The sequence below is a fragment of the Mesoplodon densirostris genome, chromosome 7, assembly GCF_025265405.1.
Source record: "Mesoplodon densirostris isolate mMesDen1 chromosome 7, mMesDen1 primary haplotype, whole genome shotgun sequence".
Classification (NCBI taxonomy): Eukaryota; Metazoa; Chordata; class Mammalia; order Artiodactyla; family Ziphiidae; genus Mesoplodon; species Mesoplodon densirostris.
The window spans coordinates 11,241,987-11,264,333 of NC_082667.1; the positions used below are offsets into that span (position 1 = coordinate 11,241,987).

The window sequence follows — 22,347 nt, forward strand, 5'->3', positions numbered from 1 at the left end:
GGAAATGAGTTCTGCCATCAACCCCCTGGGCCCAGAGACCCAGCCCCACTCATGGTACCTTCAGAGGCAGCCTTCTCCTCAGGCTAGGGGGTGAGGGTGGGAGCACTGAAAGCCCCATGGAGGTCCTGAGCCCCCCAGGGGTAGGGGCCACCACCGCTGTGCACCTGTAGATGCTGCCCAGGATGCCGTGGGCTGGACTCAGCCCTCCCCTGCAACCTCCGCAGTCCTGGGGGGTGGGCAGGGCTGAGTCAATAGGGACTCCAAACGTTTCCCAGAGGCACGGGAGCTGGAAGGGTCTTAAATGTCATCTGGTTCAACCTTTAGTTTCTAGGCAGGAAAACTGAGGCCCAAAGACGGAGCAGCAGATTACAAAGGACAGAGCCGGTCCTAGGGCTTGGAGACCCGAAGCCAAGCCACTGCCAGCTGTGTGACCTCTGCAGCTGGACTCAGTACTCCTTACTGGAGGATTCTGGGGTCTCTGAGCTTAATGACCGTCCCAAGGCCTGAGGGCCAGGGCGACCCGTGAACCCGTCTCCCTGTGAGGCCAGGGAAATTCAGAGCAGCACGTGGGGGTGTTTCCTGATAGTGACGGCGCCCAGCAAGGCAGAAGGACATGTACCCTTGACATCAGCTAGCTTTTTAAGGAAATAAACCACTGCGGGAAATGTGTGGGACAGACATCCCCAGGGTCTCCACTCGGTGCCAGACCATGTGAGGCCTGGGGCCGAGGGCCGCCGCAGGATTAACGAGGTGGGGGTGGGGAGAGGCTGGGCTCGGGATGGCTCGGGATGGCGCGGGTGGCGGCTGGAGAGTAGGGGAGGCGGGACTCCAACCCCCAGAGTGATCATCTACTCGGACGACTCCCTGGGCACATATGCCACGTTATCATAGGCGGGGGGCGGAGAGGCTGCGGGGCTGGGGATGTTGAAGTCTGTGCTGAAGGCATTTGGCAGGAAAATCACAGGCTGCAAAGAATAAGAAAACAAACCCAGGCAATCCTAGAGGCTCGGGCGCCTTCTTGGAGCTGTTGCAATAGTGTCCTCTTGTGGGCATTCTGAGAACACACCCTAGTAGTGAAAGCCGCCAAGTCTGAATTGACCCCACTCTTAAGTTCACCTAATATTCCAAAAAATATTTACTGGGGCCAAGTATGACCCGGGCGTTGGGGGTAAAGCAGTGAACAAAACAGACATAAGTCTCATTTCTCTACGAACTACGGTTCTGGTGTTCTTTGTCTCTGGCCAGCCCTGCACTGGTTCAAGGCCTGGATACCATAGCACCCGCCTTCTAGCGGCTTCCCTGCCTCCAGCCCCGCCTCTCCGCCCCGCCACCCCCTGCACTGGACAAACCCTGCTCAGACTTTCAACAGCCTCACGTCCCATTTTGCACAAATCCACCTCCTAAGCGGCATCCCCACGCTGTGGCCCGCACTGTCCCGCGGAGGAGGACTTTACTCTAACTGGTTCCCTTGCCACGAAGGCCCTCCTCCAACGCCTGTCTGTCTGCACTGTCCTCCAGTTTGGGGGAAACTAAGGTCAATTCCCACCCGAGTCATACTGCCCTTTCTGATGCCCACGTCTCCCTCATGGCCCGTGAACTTCTGGAGGGTCCCGCTCATCCTTGGACAAGGCTCCCCCTCGTCCCCTGCACCTGCCTTCCAAGGCTCTGCGTCCAGGCGCACAGGGCAACGGGTCCCTTGGTGCTGGCGCCTCCCTGTGGCCACGAGGAAAACAGTCCCACTTTCCCGCTGAAACTCCTTTGGGTCCCCGGATGTAGGAATGGCGAGCTCATTGCAGAGCAGTGGCCCCGGGTGGGGGTAGGCAGGGGTGAGGCACTCACCGCGTGGGCTTGGGCGCGGGTGCCTTGGCACCCGAAGTGGGTGGCAATGACCGCGATGAAAAACTCCAGGATGGTGAAGATGGTAAGCACGGCTAGGTAGCCCCTGCCCACGTCCTGGGGACCAAAAGCCACCGTCAAGGCAAGCCGAGAATTCTAGAATAGAGGAGGAAAGGGGGCCCAGAGCGAGCGAGAATAAGGTGCCCAAGGTCCCACAGCCAGCCGATGGCAGAGCTGGAGCCGTATCCAGTTGCCCTGCAGCCCGTCCCATGCCCTCCCCTGCACTCTGGGCTGCCTCTCCGTTGTCCCCACGCCCATCCCTGGGGTAGGGTCTTGGGGTCCATATACTCATGGGGTCTCGGGATTGGCAGGCCCTGGCGAGGCCCAGGGCCCCAAGCCTCCCGGGGCTACAGCCTCTCCCCCTGCCCCCTCCTGGATGTGGCTGTATCCTTCTCCAAGTTTTCCCACTCCTTGGGGAGCGTCAGACAACACACCCAGTTAGTGACACCAAAATCCATGAGCAGAATGGCCGTCCCGGCAAAGGCCGCCATGGCACTGAGAATGTTGGTCCCCAGGCTGCTCGTCACCTGCAGAGGAAAGGAGCAGAGGGGAGAGGCGGGAGCAGAAGATGGGACGGGAGGCGACAGCTCTCCTCCGCCTTCCCCAGCCTCCCGTACCAGGCCTCCCGCCGCCAGGGGGCACTGTCCTCACGCTCATGCCCACGCCTGCGCTCTTGTTGCCCTTATTTCCTCCTATCCTTCCCCGGGACTTCGGGAGCAAAGGCCCTGCTGCCCCCTTGCCCCACCCCCACCCCCGCCCCTTACCTTCCATCGTCTTCTTGGAAGCTGCTGGCAAAGGGGCACGGCACGACCACCTCCCTGGGTGGGGTTTGCAGAAGCTCCTTACCCACCCAATACTGTGCCCCTCCACCCCAGGCCGAGCACCCTGCAGGCACAGGGCGGGGGGGGAGACCCTCTGCTGTGGACGCTGAGGTTGGGAGAGGTGTTCGGGTCAGTTCCACGTGGTCCCAGGCAGGGGCCGGCAGCGCAAGGCACTGCAGACCCTGGCGGGGCACCAGGCAGGGGAGAGGCAGGTGCTGTGAGCCTGAGTTCGGTGGGCCAAGCCCTCACCCGGAGGCCTAGGGCTTCGGGGCAAGTGGATACCTGGGTGGCGACCACTCAGGGGTCACCCTCCCTATGTTGCCAGAACCCGATGCTCTTTTGACCCAGTAGCTGAAGACTTCTGGTTAAACAGCCCTGGCCTTAAAGCGGGGACCACTCATGGGTGGGCCGGGGACTGCAGGACCTGCTCAGGCTCAAAGACTCTGACTCCTTTTTGCGAGGAGGTCATTGAGACCAGAGCAGCCTCACAGGAAGTCCATTAATTGATTAATTAATCCAGCAAACTTCTGTTGAGCATCTGCTGCCTGCGAGGCACTGTCCAAGGTGCTGTGAGCACAGAGCAGAGTAAGTCAGCCCTCCCCCTGCCAGACTTTACAGCCTAGGGGGACATGGGTTTGATACTGAGGGTCCCCTGTGTCCACTCCTGTCCTGCTATAATCCATTCTCCACCCAGCACCCAGCAGCTCTCAGGAATGCACATAGGGCAACGATTCGTCTGCTTCAACCCTCAGTGGCCTCCCACTGCCCTTAAACTCCAGGCTCCGCATCCATCCCTGAGTCATTCCCTGCCCCTCCCTCTGAGCTCAGCCCCTCCTACTCTGCCCCTTGTTTGCTGTAATCCGGTGTCCTGGCCCCTTCTTCGTCCTCTGATGCCCAGGCTCTTCCCGTCTCATCTCCCAGCCTGGGATACTGTTCCCCAGGCTCTTCCATGGCTGCTGCCCTCTGAGCAATGAGCTCAGCGACACCTGCTCAGGGACTGCAGACTGTCCTAGCTGAGTAGAACCACTCACATTATCCGGGTGCTTTGTTCAGCACTTTTCACTCTCTGTAATGACCTTATTTGTTAGTCTGGTTTTTGGGTGTCTTACCAGACACCAGAATGTAAGCTCCATGAGGGCAGGGACTTGACTCTGGTGCGATGCTTGACACCATCACGTCCAAAGCCTCCACTGCCCCCCACCCCCTCGCCGGTGCCCACAGAAGGCATGGAGCTGTCAGCGATGTGGACCCAGCACATCTCTCCATCTAATTTCTTTCCACTTTTCTTCCCAGACCTTTGCCCTGATCAAATAGAACCACACATGGTTTCCATGGCAACCCTGCCCATGACCTCTCCTTGCATCCTCATGCTTTTCCTTCAGTATTTCTCAGTCCTACCTGCCCACCAAGGCCCAGCTTCAGGAGGGCTTTTTGCCTCTTCCCTTTCTCTGGATGACCATGAACACTTCATCTGTGGACGCTCACTTTCTGCCCCGTAGTGTGTTTTGAAAGTGCATCTTGGTTCCTCCTCTCCCGTAGGTAGAGCAGGGTCTGTGTGTGGCTGGCTGGGTCTGGCCCCCAGCAGGCCCCCAGGAAATGCTCACTGAAGGAGCCAGATGAGTGAGCGTCTTTGGAAGCAGAGCAGAGTGGAGCCTGGCAGTGGCCCCACCCTTGCCCCGGGTCCCCTGTTCAGACTTACCAGGCAGCTGGTGTGGTTCTTCTCGGATGCCACTGAGAGGGACCCCGAGATGATGAACTGTGTGGGGAAGTGGGGACCCCAGTGAGGCTTTGGCTGGGACACTGGGCAGGGCACATCATGCCTGGTGCTGTCGAGATCGTGGGTATCAGGGAGAAGCCAGCAGCCTCCTGGCTTCCACCTTCTCTGCCTCCTGGCCAGGCACTTGGAATCTCTCTGTGAGGGTGTCCCCTGGTTGCTAGGGGCCCCTGTCCAGGGAACTAGGGCCATGGCTTGCAGGTGAATGTTTTCATTGACATCGTATCATCAGAGCCTTGTAAGGAAGGCATTGTTCCTTTAAACATTCACTCATCAAACATTTCCTGAGCAGCAGGGATGTGCCAAGATGGTAGCAGAGTTGAGTAAGACAGACAAGATCCCTGCCCTCACGGGGCTTCTATTCTAACTGGGGGAGACGAACACTTAGCAAATAAACGGTCAAGAAGTATGGTGGTAGTGACAGGCGTTGTAAGGAATCATAGCAAATACACGATCAAGAAGTGTGGTGGTAGTGACAGGAGTTGTAAGGAATCACTGGGGGCTACTTGAGGTGGGGTGGTCAGGGAAGGCCTCTCTGAGCAGAGATGCAAATGACAGGATACAGGGCTTGTGATGATTTGGGGTGGGTGGGGAGTGGGCGGGGCCGGCTTGGAGGCTGCCCTCCAAAGATGGCTCTCAGCGAACCCTGTGTCACGGTGCCCATGCCCTCGGCACTTGCCTCCAACAATGACCCTGGGCGGGTCCTGCGACTGGCTTAGCTGAGAGATGCAGCGGAGTGTTGCCGGGCCAGTTGTGGGCCTAAGGCTTAGAAGGCCCAGCAGCTTCCATGTGTGCGCTCAGCTGCAGGCTGGGGAGACCACAGGGACAGATCACTCGGAGAGGCCGGCAGGAGGCTGGAGCAGGGTAGGGGAGGCCCTGGGATTACACGGAGACAGAGAGGACCAGGAAGGAGCCACCACATCTGTCCAGGTGAAGGGGGGAGACGTGGACAGTTTTAAGCTCTGCTTGGAGGGCGAGCTGACAGGACCTGCTGGTGGAGTGGATGTGGAATGGGAAAAGAGAAGGCTCCAGGGTGACTTGGGATGTTTTAGCTCTGGCAACTGGATGGATGCTGCTGAATTAAGGCTTGGTAATTGGCTCCCACATGTGTTAGTGCTTGATTCCCTCAAACTATGGGGTAGGTGGGGCCAGAACTATGGACCCGATTTTTAGATGAGGAAGCTGAGGCTGAGATGGACTGACTTGCCTAGGGGACTCCTGATAACACACGGTGGAGCTGGGATTCAAACCACTTGGCCTCGCCCCAAAATCTGTTCTCCCCCGGGGGCGCTGGGAGGCTCAGGTGCAGACAGGGACCTTGTAATTGCTGAAGTGCTCTCTTCGTCTTGGGGATTATAACCATGCCCTCCCCTGATTCTCCAGCAGGGGTGGGTGGCCAGGCTATTTGTCAGAGAGTTGGTCGGACTCCCAGGGAACAGAGCTCATGGAGGGCTGGGGCCCAGGAGAGGAGCTGATGGGTTTCTGCAGCCCAGGGTTTGCATTAGGGGTTGAGGCTTGTAACCACGGTAACAAGGTGGTTATTGTCCTTAGCCCCTGCCCTCATCCCCTTCAACCTTCATCACTTTTTTTGTTGTTGTTCCTTGTCTTACCCCCCGCCCCGAGTAGTTCCTTTAATTAGTGCTTATACCAGTTTGAGGACTGCCTGTGATGATGCTTAAAACCAACATAGCCCAGAGTGGAACCTTCCTGAACTCAGGTTATTACATTGACCTTCCAGAGCTCAAAGAATTCCATCTTACATTTAGTTTGAGAGGCAACAGCTGGAATGAGCTTTCCACTGTTTAGGAACCCTGAAATTGTGCAATTCAGACAGTGAATTAATACTACTCTCTTTTGATCTGAAGGATGACAAATGTTTTGAAAAACTGGAATGGGGTGGGGTGGGGTGGGGGGCTCCCATGCTTTTTGCAAACCTGCTCTGTGCTAGGCTCTTTGCTGGGAACTTTTCATACACAACAGGAGTGGGGTCTGGGTCAGGGTATGATTAGGGTTTGCAGTTCGGAGTTAGAGTTAAGCTCAGGCCCCACCTAGGGGTGGCTGTGTCTAGAAGGATGTGGTGGAGGGGTGGGGCGGGGGGAGAAATGAGCCTGGGAACAGTTCCCTGGATGGCCCCGGCACTCACGCAGGCTCCTCCCCAGAAGGGGACGCCGCCTTCGACGAAGAGCATCCCCACGTGGCCGCGGCGGACCATGAGCAGCACGCTGCCGAAGCCCAGGTGGATGAGGCCGATGAGGATCTGGACCGTCTGCGGGGAGCGGGCGGTGGCTCAGCGAGGCGGGCGGGGCGGGCTCCACACCGCCCCCCTGCCGGCCGCGGAGGAGAGCGTGGCAGGGCCCTGCGCTCTGGCAGCGAACCGTCGGTGACTGGGAAATAAACTCAAGATTCCGTTCTTTTAAGGAGACGTCATTCTAACAACCGTAAAAGACAGTTTTAAGGAAACCAGTAGCCCAGAGCCTTCGGGACCCACCCTTCTGTTACCATGTCTCCACAGGTTTGCTTTTTGCTCTGACCCATGGATCTCAAGCATCCTCTGTGTTGCTCCCTGGTTTTCCTAACCCTGGTTTACTGAGCAGCAGGTACAGCATCCCCTGTACTGAACGCCTCACCTTTTCCTCCCTCACCCCCATGCAGCCTGCACAAATGTCTCCTTGGGCAAAACCTTCTCATCTGAGCGTCTGTAACTGATTCATCCCAGCCATGTGCTGGAGCTGCCTCCTACCGGCTGGAATCTGGACTTGGGTTTTACATTCATTCATTAATTAAAAGGGGGTGGCTTACCACTGCCCCACTGATCCATTCTCAGAAGTGGGATGGTTTTCCCATGGCTGGGAACCTGTGGGCTTCTGGTACTTGCTGCCACATTTCTTTCCAAATGCTTTTGGTTGACAACTGAATTCTAGAACGGAGTGGAAAGGGACACTGGAGGCCCCTGATTTCAACCTCTTCCTAATCCAGGAGCCCTTTCCAGCTCCTGACTTCTAAACAGATGCCCTCAGTGACGAGGTGTTCACTACCTCTCAAACCACTGTGGTCCATTTATGGGCAGTTCAGACTGTGGAGTGGTATTCTTGGGGTCACGTGGAATAGTCTCCCTAACCTGAATGCCAAGAATTTGTATATTTAAAGGCAGACCCCTTGAATCTTCTCTTTCTCTCCTCAGTTGCATGTCCTGCATCTTTGCAGCTTCCTTATGGGACATTATGTTCCGGCTGCCAGTGCTGCTCTCCTTCTCAGTGGGTCCTTCCCCTGCCCCTGGACCACCACTGCTACTCCAGTTACTCCTAAGACACCTGCTGCCACTTAGCAAATGCCTGTCTACACTAAGCAATGTGCTGGGTGTTTTACAGACATTATCTCATTTAAACCTAATATGATGAGGTAGATATCCTAAAATTATTATCCTAATTTTGGAGATGAGGAAACTGAGGTTCAGAGATATTCAGTAACTTCTCCGAGGTCTCCCAGCTATGAAGTAGAAGGCCAGCTAACTCTAAAGCCAGTGTTCTCCCTGGGTGACACTCCCTAAAACCTACCTATAGTTTCTACTTTTTATGTTTTTCAGCAGTTTACATTTGTCTCACCAAAGTCCTTTGGAGGTAACTGTTTCCCAGAGTCTGCTCTGAGGTTTCAGGCCTCCAGCAATGGATACTCCATCTTTGTCCACTGCCTCTAGTCCCTTCCTGCACCAGTGGGCTTGCTGCAGCCTTAACTGTAGAATCCTAAATTCCAGCACGTTCAAGCCTGAGTTCCTGAGTGCTCAGAGCAGTGGGGTTGGAAGTAGAACTTTACAGTCAGGCCATCCTAGGGTACAGGATGCCACTTACCAGCTGTGTGGCCTTGGGCCAGTGACTTAGTGTTGACCAGCCTCAGCTCCCTAATCTGTCCAATGGGAACTATGATCCCTGTGTCACAAGCGGTGATGAGATTCTAAGGAGACAATGCATGCAAATTCCTTGGTCAGTGCATGCACGCACCTCTTATGGGCACTCGGTAAATGAGAGCTGTTGTCATTGTCCTCATTATCACCACCACCATCATCATCACCACCACAAGCATCATCACCACCACCATCATCATCACCATCACCATCATCACCGCCATCATCATCACCACCACCATCATCACCACCATCATCACCACCATCATTGCCACCATCATCGCCACCATCATCGCCACCATCATCATCACCATCATCATCACCACCATCATGACCACCACCATCATCACCACCACCACCATCATCACCACCATCACCATTACCACCACCACCATCATCGCCACCATCATCACCACCACCACCACCACCATCGCCACCATCACCATCACCACCATCACCATCACCACCACCATCATCACCATCACCATCACCACCACCATCACCACCACCACCATCACCATCGTGATCAACACCATCACCACCATCACCACCACCATCACCATCATCACCATCATCATCACCACCACCATCATCACCACCATCACCACCACCATCATCACCACCGCCATCACCATCATCACCACCACCATCACCACCATCATCATCACCAACACCATCACCACCATCATCATTACCATCATCATGATCACCACCATCATCACCACTTAAGCCATGTTTTCATCTTCCATTGGACAAACTGAGGCCAAAGGACAAACTGAAGACACCCTATATGTATATATCGATGAATATGTTTGCCTGTCTATCTATCTATCTACTGTGTAATATTTGTTTCCCTCCGAGAGATCAATATCTCAAGCCCATCTGAGATTGGAAAAGACCTTAGAAGCATCTTGGACTGTCAGCCCTGCAGGAGCAATGAGCTGGCCCTGGTTACCACTTCAGCTTCATCTTGTCTCCCTTCTTCCTCTGCTCATTACATTCCAGCCATGTCCACTTTCTCTTTCGTCCTTGAACAAGCCACCTCAGGGCATTTGCACTTGCTGTTTCCTCTACCTGATGAGCCCATGTTCCCAGATCTCACTTGGCTGGCTTCAGCCCAACATCTAGATTCTTAGCTTCAATGTCATCTCCCCAGAGATGACACCTTTGCTAGTGTTGCCCCTCCTCCATGGTCATTTTCGACTCCACTGTCCTATTTGGAGTGATCTCAGTTATTTGTTCATTGGTTTACTCTCTGATGAGAAGGGTCCTTGTCTGCCTGGTGCATGACTGCATCCTCAAGTCCTCACTAGGTATCTTTTGACTACCTGCCCCCTCTCCAGGGTGCATGAGTACTCCCTCCCTGCCCAGCATCTATGCCTTGGGTGGTCAGAGAGCTGTTCTTACCCCTAAAGCCTTGGGCATTCCTGTCAGGAATGTCCCCACGGGCCGCAGGTCAGGCGGCTGGGTGGCCCGTGGAGTCTGCGCCCCCAGCGGTGGCTCCTCGAACTGCATGATCCCGGGAGGCTGGCACAGGGAGGTGGGCAGAATGGCTGGGGGCGGGCGGAGGCCGCTGGCGTTGCTGGGTGGGATGACGACAAACACCCCATTGCTGGCGGGAGCTGCGGACATCGTGCTCAGAGAGCCTGGGAGCCAAAGGCTCTGGAGATAATAATGATAACAATATTGGTTACACATCTGCATAAGAGATTTTCAGTTTATGAACAACCTGCCTACCTACCCCTGCTCACTGCAGCCCCCTGAGGATGGCACCAAAATCTCTGCCTAATGAGGAAGGGAAGCTTCACTCAGAGAAGTGAAGGGATGTCAGAGGTCAAGGTGAGGCAAGGCCAAGACTTGAGTTCAGTCTTTCTGATCCTAGAAGCCACATTCTTTTTTTTTTTTTTTTTTTTTTTTTTTGCGGTACGCAGGCCTCTCACTGTCGTGGCCTCTCCCGTTGCGGAGCGCAGGCTCTGGACGCACAGGCTCAGCGGCCATGGCTCACGGGCCCAGCCGCGGAAGCGGCATGTGGGATCTTCCGGGACCGGGGCACGAACCCGTGTCCCGGGCATCAGCAGGCGAACTCGCAACCACTGCGCCACCAGGGAAGCCCAGAAGCCACATTCTTCATCTCTGCTATTATTACACGGAAAGGACATTTAGCATGCATTTAAACTGCCTCCTTTCCCCAGAGAGGGCAAGTGACTTGCTCAGGAACACACAGCTAATGTGAGAGCTGAGTGCCTCCTTACCCAGGACTAGAGCTCACCCACCATTTCCTGTCCCTCAGCCCAGAACTAATGAGCTTGTGTAAATAATCCCCCTGGAAGATTTCCTGCTGTGGGAGCCTTTCTCTCTGGCCACCCAAGCAATCACGATTAATGTAGCCAAGCCACGCATGGATTATGGAAACTTTATTTGTGGCTGGCCTGAGCAAACACTTTGGGGAAAACCACCCAACTGTCAGGAGATGAACTTACTAGGAGACAGCAGAGGGATGAGTCTGCCCGATTATACCACGAGATGAAAAACAGGCATCCTTCTCATGGGCATTAATTGGTTCAGCACACGGCTCTGCAGATAGAAGCTGGGATTTGAATCCTGGCCCCTCTGCTTACCATGACACGTGGGGCAAGGTGGCCACCTACCCCATCCTCAGTTTCCTTACCTGTAAAGTGGGGATAATATACTGGGGGATAATCTCATACGGTTTGGTATGAATTGAAATAACACACACAACCCTGAGAAAAGCCATCCTTTAGAGTGTGACCGTGACTAGAGGTCAGGCACAGATTCCATGCCCTCAAGGAGCCTTGCACCTGGTGAGAGGAGCAAGAGAAGTTTGTAATTCAGTCCAACAGACGATGACTGAGCATTTACCGAGTACCAAGTTCATGCCGGGAGCAGGAAGATGGATTAACACGGGATGTCCTGCCCTCAGAGTCTCGCAACATAGAGCGGGGCTGCTGCTAGGACAGAGGGGCGGGTGGAGGCGGGAACTGATTCCACCTGATTGTGAGCTCAGCCGAGTCTTCAGGGAGGGCGTGGACCTGAAACAGGGGTCCTCCGTTCTCACCTCCCCACCCCACGTTCCTTCCCTTCTCTCTTTCTCTTGTCTTCCATCTTTTTTCCTTCCCCACCCATTGGCCATTTCCCCCTTCCCCACACGTATCCGGGAAGAGTAGACAGTTGCTGAGGATACTGTGAAAGATTCCCTGGTCTGACAGTCCAAGCACATTGGATGAGAGTGACATGCTGGGTGACGGAGGGTCCGGGGGACCCCTCCCCCGCCCCACGGGTCCTCCTTCTCGAGGTGTGAATAACGAACGTTTAAGTCCTCATCTCACTCTAAGGGAGGGAAGGCGTGGATTATTAGTTGTGCTTGGAGATGAGGAAATGGAGGCTCAGGGAGGGGGAGGGTGTCTCCCATGGTCACACAGCACCTCAGTATTGAAGAATTGGGATAGGTCCGGACTCCCGCCTCCCAGTAGAAGGAGTGCTGACTTGATGGGAGGCATCCATTCCTGGGTTCGAATCCTGCCCTTGTCAGAGTGAGGGGACCAGCCCTTGTACTTCATTCTTTGGAGTCATGGTTCTAAAATGCTCAGAGTCCACAGATCAGTGAATTACCAACAAATGGGGCCTGAAAGAGTCTGCTAACTCTCCACTTCCTCACGTAAGTTCATTTAAAGAAATCACCCACGTTCTCACCATCATCTGGAAAGGACATTTAGCACCAGAGAGGGAGGAAGGCCATAATTTTAGAATAAAAGGACAAAACCTTTAAGTGGGACAAATTTAACTTGGTGCTGCTTTGTCTGTTGAGTTGTCATTTCACCAGGGACAAGTGAAAACTGTGCCCGGACCCATGGCGATTTGGGACGTGTCTGTGAACACTCTCTGGGGGCCTGAGAACCAGCGCCACGACTGGTCGCCTGGGCCCTCCCTGGGCTCTCCGAGGGGGCTGGATCGGCCTCAGCAGTGAGCACAAGTGTAATTAATGACATCTCTCCCAGGTGGGCGGTGAGAAACTCGCTAAAGCTGAGACCTCACCCAACCCTCTTAGAAGAAGAGAAAACACTTACAGAAATAGGCTCTCAGCTGATGTTGCGGGTTAAGTGGCAATGAAAGTGTCACGTAACTCCTGAGACTTGAAATCTTCTCTCTCTTCTCACCCCCCTGAAGCTGCCACCAGCACCTCTGCACCCTCAGGCCAGGGACCACCCTTCTGTCGCGTTCCAGAGGCCACCTGGCCATGCCCCCAGCTATGTGCCACCTAGAAAGAGACTCTTTTTTCCTTGCTAATGAATCAGCCAGCTCACCCTAAACCCTGATGCATGTATGCCAGGGACAGGCAGGTGGAATAGAGGGTAAGTCATGGTCCAGGACTCCAGGAGCTTGCCAGGTACCCACCAGGGGAATGGCTGCCTGGGACGGAGACCCAAGAAACAACTAGACATCAGCAAGGCATGATATCAACGGCTTCATGAGCTGCGGTAGTGCTGGCCCCTCATGTGCACAGCCTTCTGCAGTTTGCAGAGTCCTCATCCACATGGGAACCATGGATCTTTACCACAGTCCCATGAGGTCAGTGTTATTCAGCCCATTTTGCAGACCACTAAACTGAGGATCAGAAATTACAGTATAGTTGAGTGGCCCAGGCCATGGGCTTTGAAACTGGACATAATTGTCAGAGATGTTAAAATAAAAGCTTCAGCCGAGTCCAGATACTGGAGTGAGCTGTGCCACAGACGAACCAGTAGGACTTGCCAAAAGCAGGTGGCCGTGAACTTACTAGGTGACTTTGACACCTTCCCCGACACAGCTGAGAGTGCAGACTAATCGGATTCTGGCAAAGAATATTTAAAGTGACCTGAGTCTAAATTCAGGGGAGGGGGATGCCTCCCTGTTCACCTTGAGACAAGAGGGAGGGGCTGGCTTTAAGGAGACTTGGAGAGATTAGTACGCATGCCTGCATTTTGGACCTCCTGCCAGGTTCTGAGTTGAGAGAGGAGTTGTTGTGGGGAGGCACACAGACCGCATAAAACACCTCTGCAGAGAAATCGGCTCAAACACTGCCAGTCCCGGGGAGGCAGCTTGCAAGAGTAGCAGGCTGGTTTTCCTGTCCCCTTCATCTCCTCCTTCCCTTCATCCAGCCCTGGAGAACCTGCAGTTAACCAGCGTGGGAGGAGGATGGAAAGCTTGTGGGAAGGCGAGGGGAAGCCCCCGTGCCACCACCCCCATCCCCCCCAAGTCCTCCTCTGTTTTTTTTTTTTGGCCACGCAGGCACGCGGGATCTTAGTTCCCCGACCAGGGACTGAACCCGTAGCCCTTGCAGTGGAAGCGCGGAGTTTTAACCACTGGACCGCCAGGGAAGTCCAAGTCCTCTTCTTATCTGCCGTTTGCTGGGCTGAGGACCCAGGTGCCCTAAATCACCTTGTGACCTAACAGGAGATTGGACCATCCAGTGACCAAATTTGCCTCACCTGAGAGCAGCCAGAGACGTGCGGGGATGGCCCCAATTTCACCCTCACATAGTCACTGTGAGTTTTAAAAGAAATAGTGCCCGTCTCATGTCCAGCACAGTGCCTGGCATGCGGGGGCGTTCAATGCTTTTAGCTTCTCTTGCTGGTAACATCCTTACGAAGTAGGTACCATTACTGTTTTGCTGACAAAGAAACCGTGCTCAGAGACATTAGTGAAGTATATAGTCTCAGGCCACTGACTTATCCTTCGTGAGCCTTAGCTTCCCCATCTGTAAAATGGGTCCCTAAAATCCCTTCCAGCGCTTGAGCCCGGCTCCTATAGAACTTGGGGTGAGGCAAACTGTGGTCTCTCTGGGAGCTTCTCTCCAGGACCCTCCTGGGCAGGCAGAGACACGGTGGCTCAGCACACTCTATCCAGGAGAGAGGGTTCATTACCTATGGTTTTGAGGATGAGCAAGTTGACCTGCCCAGGGTCACACGATCAGGGTAAGGGATGGAACTGGGATGCAAACCTAGGTCCTCTCACTCCACCCCCTGCTCTTTCCAAACTCCCCGTGGCCCTTCTGATCTAGAGGCCACACTGTCAGGACACAGAGGCTGCACCAGGTGGCCTTAGCGAGCCCTGGGATGCTGACTCCACCGGCCTCCCTTCCCTGAGCTGAGGTCTCTTGATCCTTAACTGACTCATGGACCCACTGCCTTTGGCTGGGCCCATTCCTGCCACAGGCCGCCCCTCAGCTGCCTGGACCTGTGAGCATCTCTGGACATCAGCTTTATTCACGAGATGCTGGATGCAGCTTTGTTCATTCACAGTTGGAGCAGCCAGGGGAGATGTTACCAGCTGGAGGAGAAAGGCTCTCGGATAAAAGGCAAAGAGCACACCTGGGAGGGGGCAGCTTTGCTGAGTGGTTGAGATCTTAGGCCCCGGGGTTAGCCTGGGAAGAGCCCACCCTACTCTTCTGCCTGCTCAATCAGCTGCAGGACCCCGGGCAAGTTGCTTAAGCCCCCTGGGTCTCAGTTTCCCCATCTGTCAAGTGGGTGGCTGTGATGTGAGGTGCTCTAGGCTTCCAAGGATGCCCCATCTACTTCCCCCCATGCCTCTTGGCTCCACCGCTTTGTCAATGGGCAGGAATTTGCCCCTTCTATCTAAGTCTGACCCTGTGGCATTGGGCTGGCAGGAGGCTGTCCGGGCTCCTCCAATCCCAGCCCGTTCAGGATGGGTCAGACCTGCCCCAATGTCCTGGAAATGATGCCATAAGATGAACACACATGTTGGAGGAGCACAGCCCTCCCCTGTGCCCACACCCACTGCCTGGCCCCTCTGCAGGATTCCACTCTCTCTACTGCCCACCCCCTACTGAGGCCCTCAGCGGGGGACAGCCCCTTCCCCTCACTGGGCCTCTGTTTCCTCATCCATAAAAGAGGGGTGAGAATGTTTGCCCCAAAACCCCTTTCCCAGCTCAGAATCCCCGCCAAGTCCTTCTCTTTCCCTTGGAGAAGGGAAATGGCAGGGCACCTGTATCTGGGTTGGAATCACCTTTCTTCTACACCTGGGTGAGGGTGGGGGAGGGAAGAGGAGGGGGGAAGGTGACAGGAAGATTCCATTTCCCTGGGAGGATGGTTAGGGTCCCAGGGTCTCTGGGGGATACCTGAGTCTTCTCAGTGACTGGCTTTGAGGAGGGAAGACAGATACCCCTCGTTTACCCCCATCACCTGGCCATGGGGTCTGTGGGGACTGAGCTGGGGGTCCCCGTCGGAGGGAGGCCAGGAATTCAGAGGCCTGGGAGCCATCCTGCCCCCTTAGTGCTAGGTGGGGTAAGCCCCCCGGGGTCCCCACCTTCTCTGCCCAGTGGTCTCTTCCTCTCTCCTTGCCTGGCGGCCGACATGCCCCTGCCCTGTGTCCCCTGTCACACCCAGGGACTGGGTGGCCTGGGTGCCGCTCCTGGAAGGGCAGGGGGTACTCACCGGGCTGCCACTGCCGCTGCGCCCGCCGCCGCTCGTTCCCTGCCGCCTCTGCTCTCCCACTGCCCCTCCTGAGTTCACACATATTCCTGTGAAAGCCTTGCTATTCGTGCGGGGCTTGGAGATCCTCTGCATGTGAGCTGCCGCCTCTGGGAAGTTCTCAAGTCCCTCCCGGCTCTGAGGCCTCACCCATCCGGCCCGACCCACCAAGTGGGCCCAGGAAGCTGCTGCTGGGAGCACTGGGCTCCCGGGACCAGGGCCCGTGAGAGCATCAGCTCCTTCCCTCAGTGTACAGAATGGGAAACCGAGGCCCAGAGAAGCGAGTGGCCTACTGGGGCCCCACTGTGTCAGAGCTGGGAACAGAGTCCCCCCTGGGGTCCCCATCGGCCTCCACCCTCCTGCTGCTGAAGACGGGAAGCCCTGAGAGTCGCCTGGAGGCTGCCTGACTTTCTTCCACCTGTACTTGTCCAACATCGGATTAGAGGGGCCGGGGAGTCCGTCCCCCACTTTCCAGTGGCAGAGGGCAGAGTGCGTGATTTTAGGAGAGAGTGGGCGCAGGTGTGAGTGTGAGAGTGTGTGTGTGAGGGTGTGGACATGGGTGTGAAGGTGTGTCAGTGAGGGAACATGTGTGTGAGTGTAGGTGAGCATGTGAAAGCATGTGTATGTGTGTGTATGTGAACGTGTGGGCATGCATGAGTGCAGGTGTGTGAGCGTGTGTGAGCACGTATGCATGTGTGTGTGACTGTGGTGTGTGTATGTGGGGGGGTAAATGTGTGTGAGGGTATCTGAGTGTGGCAGCGTGTGAGTGTGAGTGTGCATGCCCACAGAGTGGTATTCAACTGGGTGGGCACAGAGAATTTGTGCATCAGTTTCTGCATTCAAGTTCTCATCAAAACAGCCCCTGTGGCCTCTGGGCACAGTCAGGAGGATGGCGTGGAAAGGGTCCAGAAAGGCATGGTTCAGGCCAGCTCTCAGCTCAACCAGGGATAGGACAGTCTGGCAGAGGATTGCAAAAATGGCCCTAGTTCTCTATCCCTCCCTGTATCCACCCCTCTTGCAGCTACAACAGGAGTCTAGTTTCCCAGATCTTTGAATCTGGCTGTTCGGGGCTTTCCTTTGCCAGCAGTGTGCAACAGAAGTGTCGGTGCCAGTTCTGACCTGAGGCTTCAGGAGGCCTCAGGAGGCCTCACCTGCTTCTGTTCTCTCTTGGAAACCAGCACCTGCCATGCAGCATGTCCGGGCCAGCCTGCTGGAGGATGAGACACACGGAGCGGAGCCAAGCCAGCCCAGCTGTGCCCGCTGAGGCCCCAGAGGTGTGAGAGAGCATGGCCAAGGTCAGCAGGGCCACCTGGCTGACACTGAGCTGAACACAAACACGTGGGTGAGCCCAGATCAGATCAGGAGACCAGCCCAGGCAACCCATGGACTTGTGAGCAAAAGTAGATGCTTCTGGAGGAGTGCCACTGAGGGTCCATGGTCGGTAGTCACGTGGTCCTCCTGTGGTGATAGCTGAATGAAGCAATCCATTCCCCTATGGTGGCCTTTTCCTCTCTCACACCAGCAACCCCATAGGCCAGGGACCAAACAAGCTGTGCTGACCTTTTAAGAACCAGGAGCAGCAGGAAAAATGGAAAAATGGAACCATCCAGAATCTAAGGCCATCACTAAGCCTCACCCACTCCTTTCCCACAGCTGACGACCTATCTCCCTTCATGATTTGGCTGCTGTGAGCAGCCACCCTCTCTAGTTGAGCGATTCCTTGTTTTTCCTTTTGGGAATGCTTGTTTGTTTCCTGTCATTTACCATTTTCAGAATAATGGGAGTGCCCTAACAACCTCCACAGTTAATCAAAGATATTTTTTTAGTATCCCTGTTAGGGCTCATGCTTCAACCTGCCACAGGCATTATTATTGTTATTTTTATGGCTATCGTTATTATTCTTTTTTTTTTTTTTTTTTTTTCTGTACGCAGGCCTCTCACTGTTGTGGCCTCTCCTGTTGCGGAGCACAGGCTCCGGACGCGCAGGCTCAGCGGCCATGGCTCACAGGCCCAGCCACTCTGCGGCCATGTGGGATCTTCCCGGACCGGGGCACGAACCCGTGTCCCCTGCATCAGTAGTCGGACCCTCAACCACTGTGCCACCAGGGAAACCCTATTGTTATTATTCTCGATGTTCAAATTGTTCCTTTTTAAGCCAGTGGGAGCCCTTTCAAACTGGCTCCTGTGTCCTTCTGATATGACCCCTGTAGTCACTGACAGTTTCTTTGCTCTGGCACAGGTTCCCAGACTTAGTCTGTTCTCCAAGGACAGACTCTTGGCTCTTTTAGTAGGAAATGATATTTAGAGACTATAATCTGGACATCAGAGGTGCTCGTGGAACTGAGTTGTTATTGCTTCCTGTGGGTTTTTCAGTAGATAAAGAAATACTCTAACTCTAGGGTACTAGAAAAAACACATGAAAGAGAAAAATAAAACATGCTTTCATATTTCTAATTCAAAATGTGTTTAATATTAAAAGACAGTTTCCTTTTTAATATTTAAGTTTCCCCAGTTTTCAACCCCATTTTTTGGGCATACAGCGCTATGCAGTTTTATCCTATGTAGATTCTTGTCACCACCACCACAATCAGGGTACAGAAGTGTCCCATCACCACAGAGAAAGTCCCTCATATTTCCCCTTAATAGTCAGCATCCTCCCAACTCTAACCCCTGACGACCACTGATCTGTTCTCCATCTGTAATTTTGTCACTTCAAGAATGTCATGTAAATGGACTCATACAGTATGTAGCCCTTTGGGACCAGCTTTTTCACTCATAATAATGCCCTTGGGATCCAAGTTGTTGTGTGTATCGGTAGCTTGTTCCTTTTTACTGCTGAGAAGTATTCCATTATATGGACGTAGCACAGTTTGTTTTCCCAGTATTCATCCAGTGAGGGACATCTGCCTCATTTCCAGTTTTTGGTTATTACAAATAAAGCTGCTATGAACATTTGTGTATAGGTCTTTGTGGGAAAATAAGTTTTACTTTCTCCAGGACAAATACCCAGGAGTGAGACTGCCGAGTCATATGGTGAGTATATACTTAACTGTATAATGCTCTACCAAACTGTTGTTTAGACTGGCTGTGCCATTCCCACCAGCAACGCATGAGACTTCCAGTTGCTCTGCCTCCTCGTCAGCACTTGGTATTATCAGTATTTCTTATTTTGGCCATTCTAATAGGTGTGCAGTGGTGTTTCATCACAGCTTAATGACTAATGATGTTGAGCAACGTTTCACGTGTTTATTTGCAATCCTATCTCCTCTTTGTTAAAGTGTCTGTTCGAGTCTTTTGTCCATTTTGTAATTGGATGGTCTGTTTTCTTACTGTTGCGTTTAGGGAGTTCTTTATATTTTCTGGAAACAAGTCCTATGTCAGACATATGATTTGCCATTGCACAGCATCAGGAGCTCTGGCTCTGGAGCCCAAGGCTTGCTTTGTACTTGGTTTCAATGATGTTGTCATGGTGGGACTCTGAGTAAGATAGTCTCTGTGCCTCAGTTTCCTCATTTGTAAGTTATGCTTTGGGGATTCAACAAGAAGACAGCTATAAAGCGTTGCTGTACTGTAAGGTTCCTGGCTCGATGGTGAACTCCAAGAGGGCAGGGGCTGTGTTGGTTCTGTTCCATTTTGTCCCCTGGGCTGAAGCTGTGCTAGGCAACAGTGTCACCATACAATAGTGTCACTATTGTAATGTTGAAATGTTTTCATTCTGATTGTCCTGAGCCCAGTGAGACCCCAGACGTATCTGTCCTGTGCTTAGATCTGTCACCTGGGCGCCCTCACCTCCTCATTATCCAGCAACTAAAGCCTCAGAACCTTGTGCCTCCAGAACCCTGCTCCAGCACTGGGGCCTTTGTCCATCTGGACTGCTTGGTGCTGTTGATGTATTGGTTGTTAAATACTTAGATTTTCACCCCTGGGCACACCCTGAGCATCTGGTACAGCACCTGGCACATAGCAGGTATTCGATGTGTATTTGTTACCTACATGAACGGACGTCAGCATCTACACACTGCCCAGCACATGGACGTGTGTCCCTCCCCTCCTTCACTGTCCTGGCCATGTTCTGAATCAGGGTGGCAGACTAGGGACTGCTTGGGGTGCAGGTCTTGAGTAAAGATGACAAAGAAGGTAGGCAGCCTTGAGGCCAGCTCTTTGGATCCCAGCCTCCAGGTTTTCCTCCTGGTGGACTGAGAATAGATTTCCCTCCATGGATTTCTCTCCTATACCCTCCCTGGCCCCAAGCATGGGCACTGCTCCCAGGCCAGAAGTGCCTTGTATTTCCCTGCCTATGGGGTAGACATGGGAACTGGAGCTTTTAGAGAGAAAAGGAAGCACGATGATCCAGTGTGGTGGACAGAGTGCTGGGCTGCAGGTCAGAGGCTGGGAACCCTGTTTTGTGTCCACTGCTCTGTAACTGTGGCTCAGAGAAAAGCTTCTCTCTCTGAGTCTCAGTTTCCTCCTCTGCAAAGTGAGGATCATAGAACTTTGTAGATCTGTGGGGACTGAATGAAGCAAGGTATAAAAGACCACTGAACCCCGGGCCATGGCCAGGCCACTCGGTTATAGGGGAGGCCTCTTTCCCATAGAGAGTCACATTGTAATGTTCAGGGATGATCAAAGATGGAATTGTAACTCACCATACAGGGGCTGGGGTCCTTGTCAGCCCACACTGAGAGGGATCTAGATACAATAAACTACAAAGACAAAAAGGAAAAAGAGCAATTGTGCAGTGTGTTGAAAAAGACCACTGTCCATTCAGAGGCGTAGCTCTCAGTCAGGCTTTAAGCTCTACATACCTTGTTTCCCAAGATGTGCAAGTCTGTTTACCTCCTCTCAACAACATTTTCACTATCCCAATGGTTAGATGTCAAATATAGTAAATACCACAATACTCAAACGTTTCTTGTGAATAGGTTAAAACCTTCTTTTTCTCTAAAAGCCTGAATTTTGTGCCAGGACGCTACAAGTCTCATTTTTGTGTCTGGTACCTGTTGGGTCCATTGGCATCGCCCAAACTCATTGATGGTTCATCTGGCCTCACGCTTCCTTAGTCTCGACTGTGATCTTGGAAAAGCAGGGGCAGGGTCGCAGGGTGAGCAGAGCCCTGGGGCTGGGAGACAGGAGACCTAAGCTTCTGCTCCATTCTTGCTCCTAACTCACCTTGCTGTGACCCTAGACAAGTTGCTGCTCCAGCCTAGGGGTCCTAACTAGCCCTTGATGCTGTGAGGCAGGTGACGGATGCGTGAACCCAGAGGCAGTAAGAACTTGGTCCAGTTATGAGAGCCCTGAACTGAGGGGGCCTGGGCTCCATCAAGACTTTCTTCCAACACTTCTTGGCTGTGGGGCTGTAATTATCTCTCCTAACCTCTCCGAGACCCAGTCTTCTCCTCTGGCAAATGGATATAAACTAACGATCCCTGCCCTCTCTACCTACCAGGGGGGTCATGCAGTTCTCATGGGAGAATAGGGTGGGGTTATAAATGGGGAGGATGGGGCCTTGCTAGCCCTCTTGAAGCTACTCCCCAAAGGAACTTACTTCCTCTGCCAGTGGGGAAGCTAGAAGGCAGTAAGGTTAGGAGTATAAAGGGCAGATTTGGGGCTTGCTAGGAAGCCAGCATGGGACTTTAAGGGAGGACTGGGGGCATGACAGGTGCCTGCCCTCCCTAAAGACTTCCACAGTTACAATACCACCAGCTGAAAGCAACTCTCAGCCTTCCGGCTGTAACCACATTCTTCACAGATGGGACTTGGTTTATGTTCAAGGTGTTGTCCCCAAGGGGCAGATGTCCTTGTTGCCTTGTGCAGGGAAAACAAACCTGGAACCAGGTTATCAGGGTGGTAAACTAGTCTAAGATCTGGCCAACCCAAGGCTGTGTTTTTGTTTTTGTTTTTGTTTTTGTTTTTTTTGCGGTACGCGGGCCTCTCACTGTTGTGGCCTCTCCTGTTGCGGAGCACAGGCTCCGGACATGCAGGCTCAGCGGCCATGGCTCACGGGCCTAGCCGCTCCGTGGCATGTGGGATCTTCCCGGACCGGGGCACAAACCCGTGTCCCCTGCATCGGCAGGCGGACTCTCAACCACTGCGCCACCAGGGAAGCCCTGTACTGCTTTTTTATTGTTTTGCCATCAGGATGACGGGAAGTGTTTTTGCCTCTTCTATTTTCAGGAAGAGATTATGTAGAATTGGCATTAATTTTTCTTAAAATATTCCATAGAAACCACATAGGCTTGGAACATTTTTTGAAGGCAGTTTTAAATTATAAATTAGATTTGAAAAATAGCTATAGAAATATTCAAATGATCTATTTCATTTTAGTGAGTTGTGGTAGCTTGCACTTTTCAAGGAATTGGTCCATTTCAAGTAAGTTGTCAAATTTATGCATATAGAGTTGTTTGTAGTGTTCCCTTACCATCCTTTTGATGTCTGCAACCTCTATAGTGATATCTCGTTTCATACCTTATG

The 22,347-nt window shown here is 53.4% G+C and overlaps 1 protein-coding gene across 2 annotated transcripts; it reads right to left on the bottom strand.

Annotated features, from left to right (window-relative positions):
• Positions 1-771: 771 nt before the first annotated feature.
• Positions 772-10,036, bottom strand: MS4A15 (membrane spanning 4-domains A15). Of its 2 annotated transcripts, XM_060105012.1 has the most exons (6): positions 9,797-10,036; positions 6,635-6,757; positions 4,417-4,473; positions 2,331-2,423; positions 1,840-1,953; positions 772-965 (listed from the first exon to the last, which is right to left on the bottom strand). In XM_060105012.1, exons 1-6 carry the CDS (start codon positions 10,019-10,021, stop codon positions 849-851), a joined length of 729 nt encoding a protein of 242 aa, XP_059960995.1. In that variant the 5' UTR covers positions 10,022-10,036; the 3' UTR covers positions 772-848. The 2 variants fall into 2 exon arrangements, with proteins under 2 accessions (XP_059960995.1, XP_059960994.1); XM_060105011.1 differs by lacking the exon at positions 6,635-6,757 and having other exon boundaries at positions 9,797-10,021.
• Between the last annotated feature and the right edge of the window lie 12,311 nt (positions 10,037-22,347).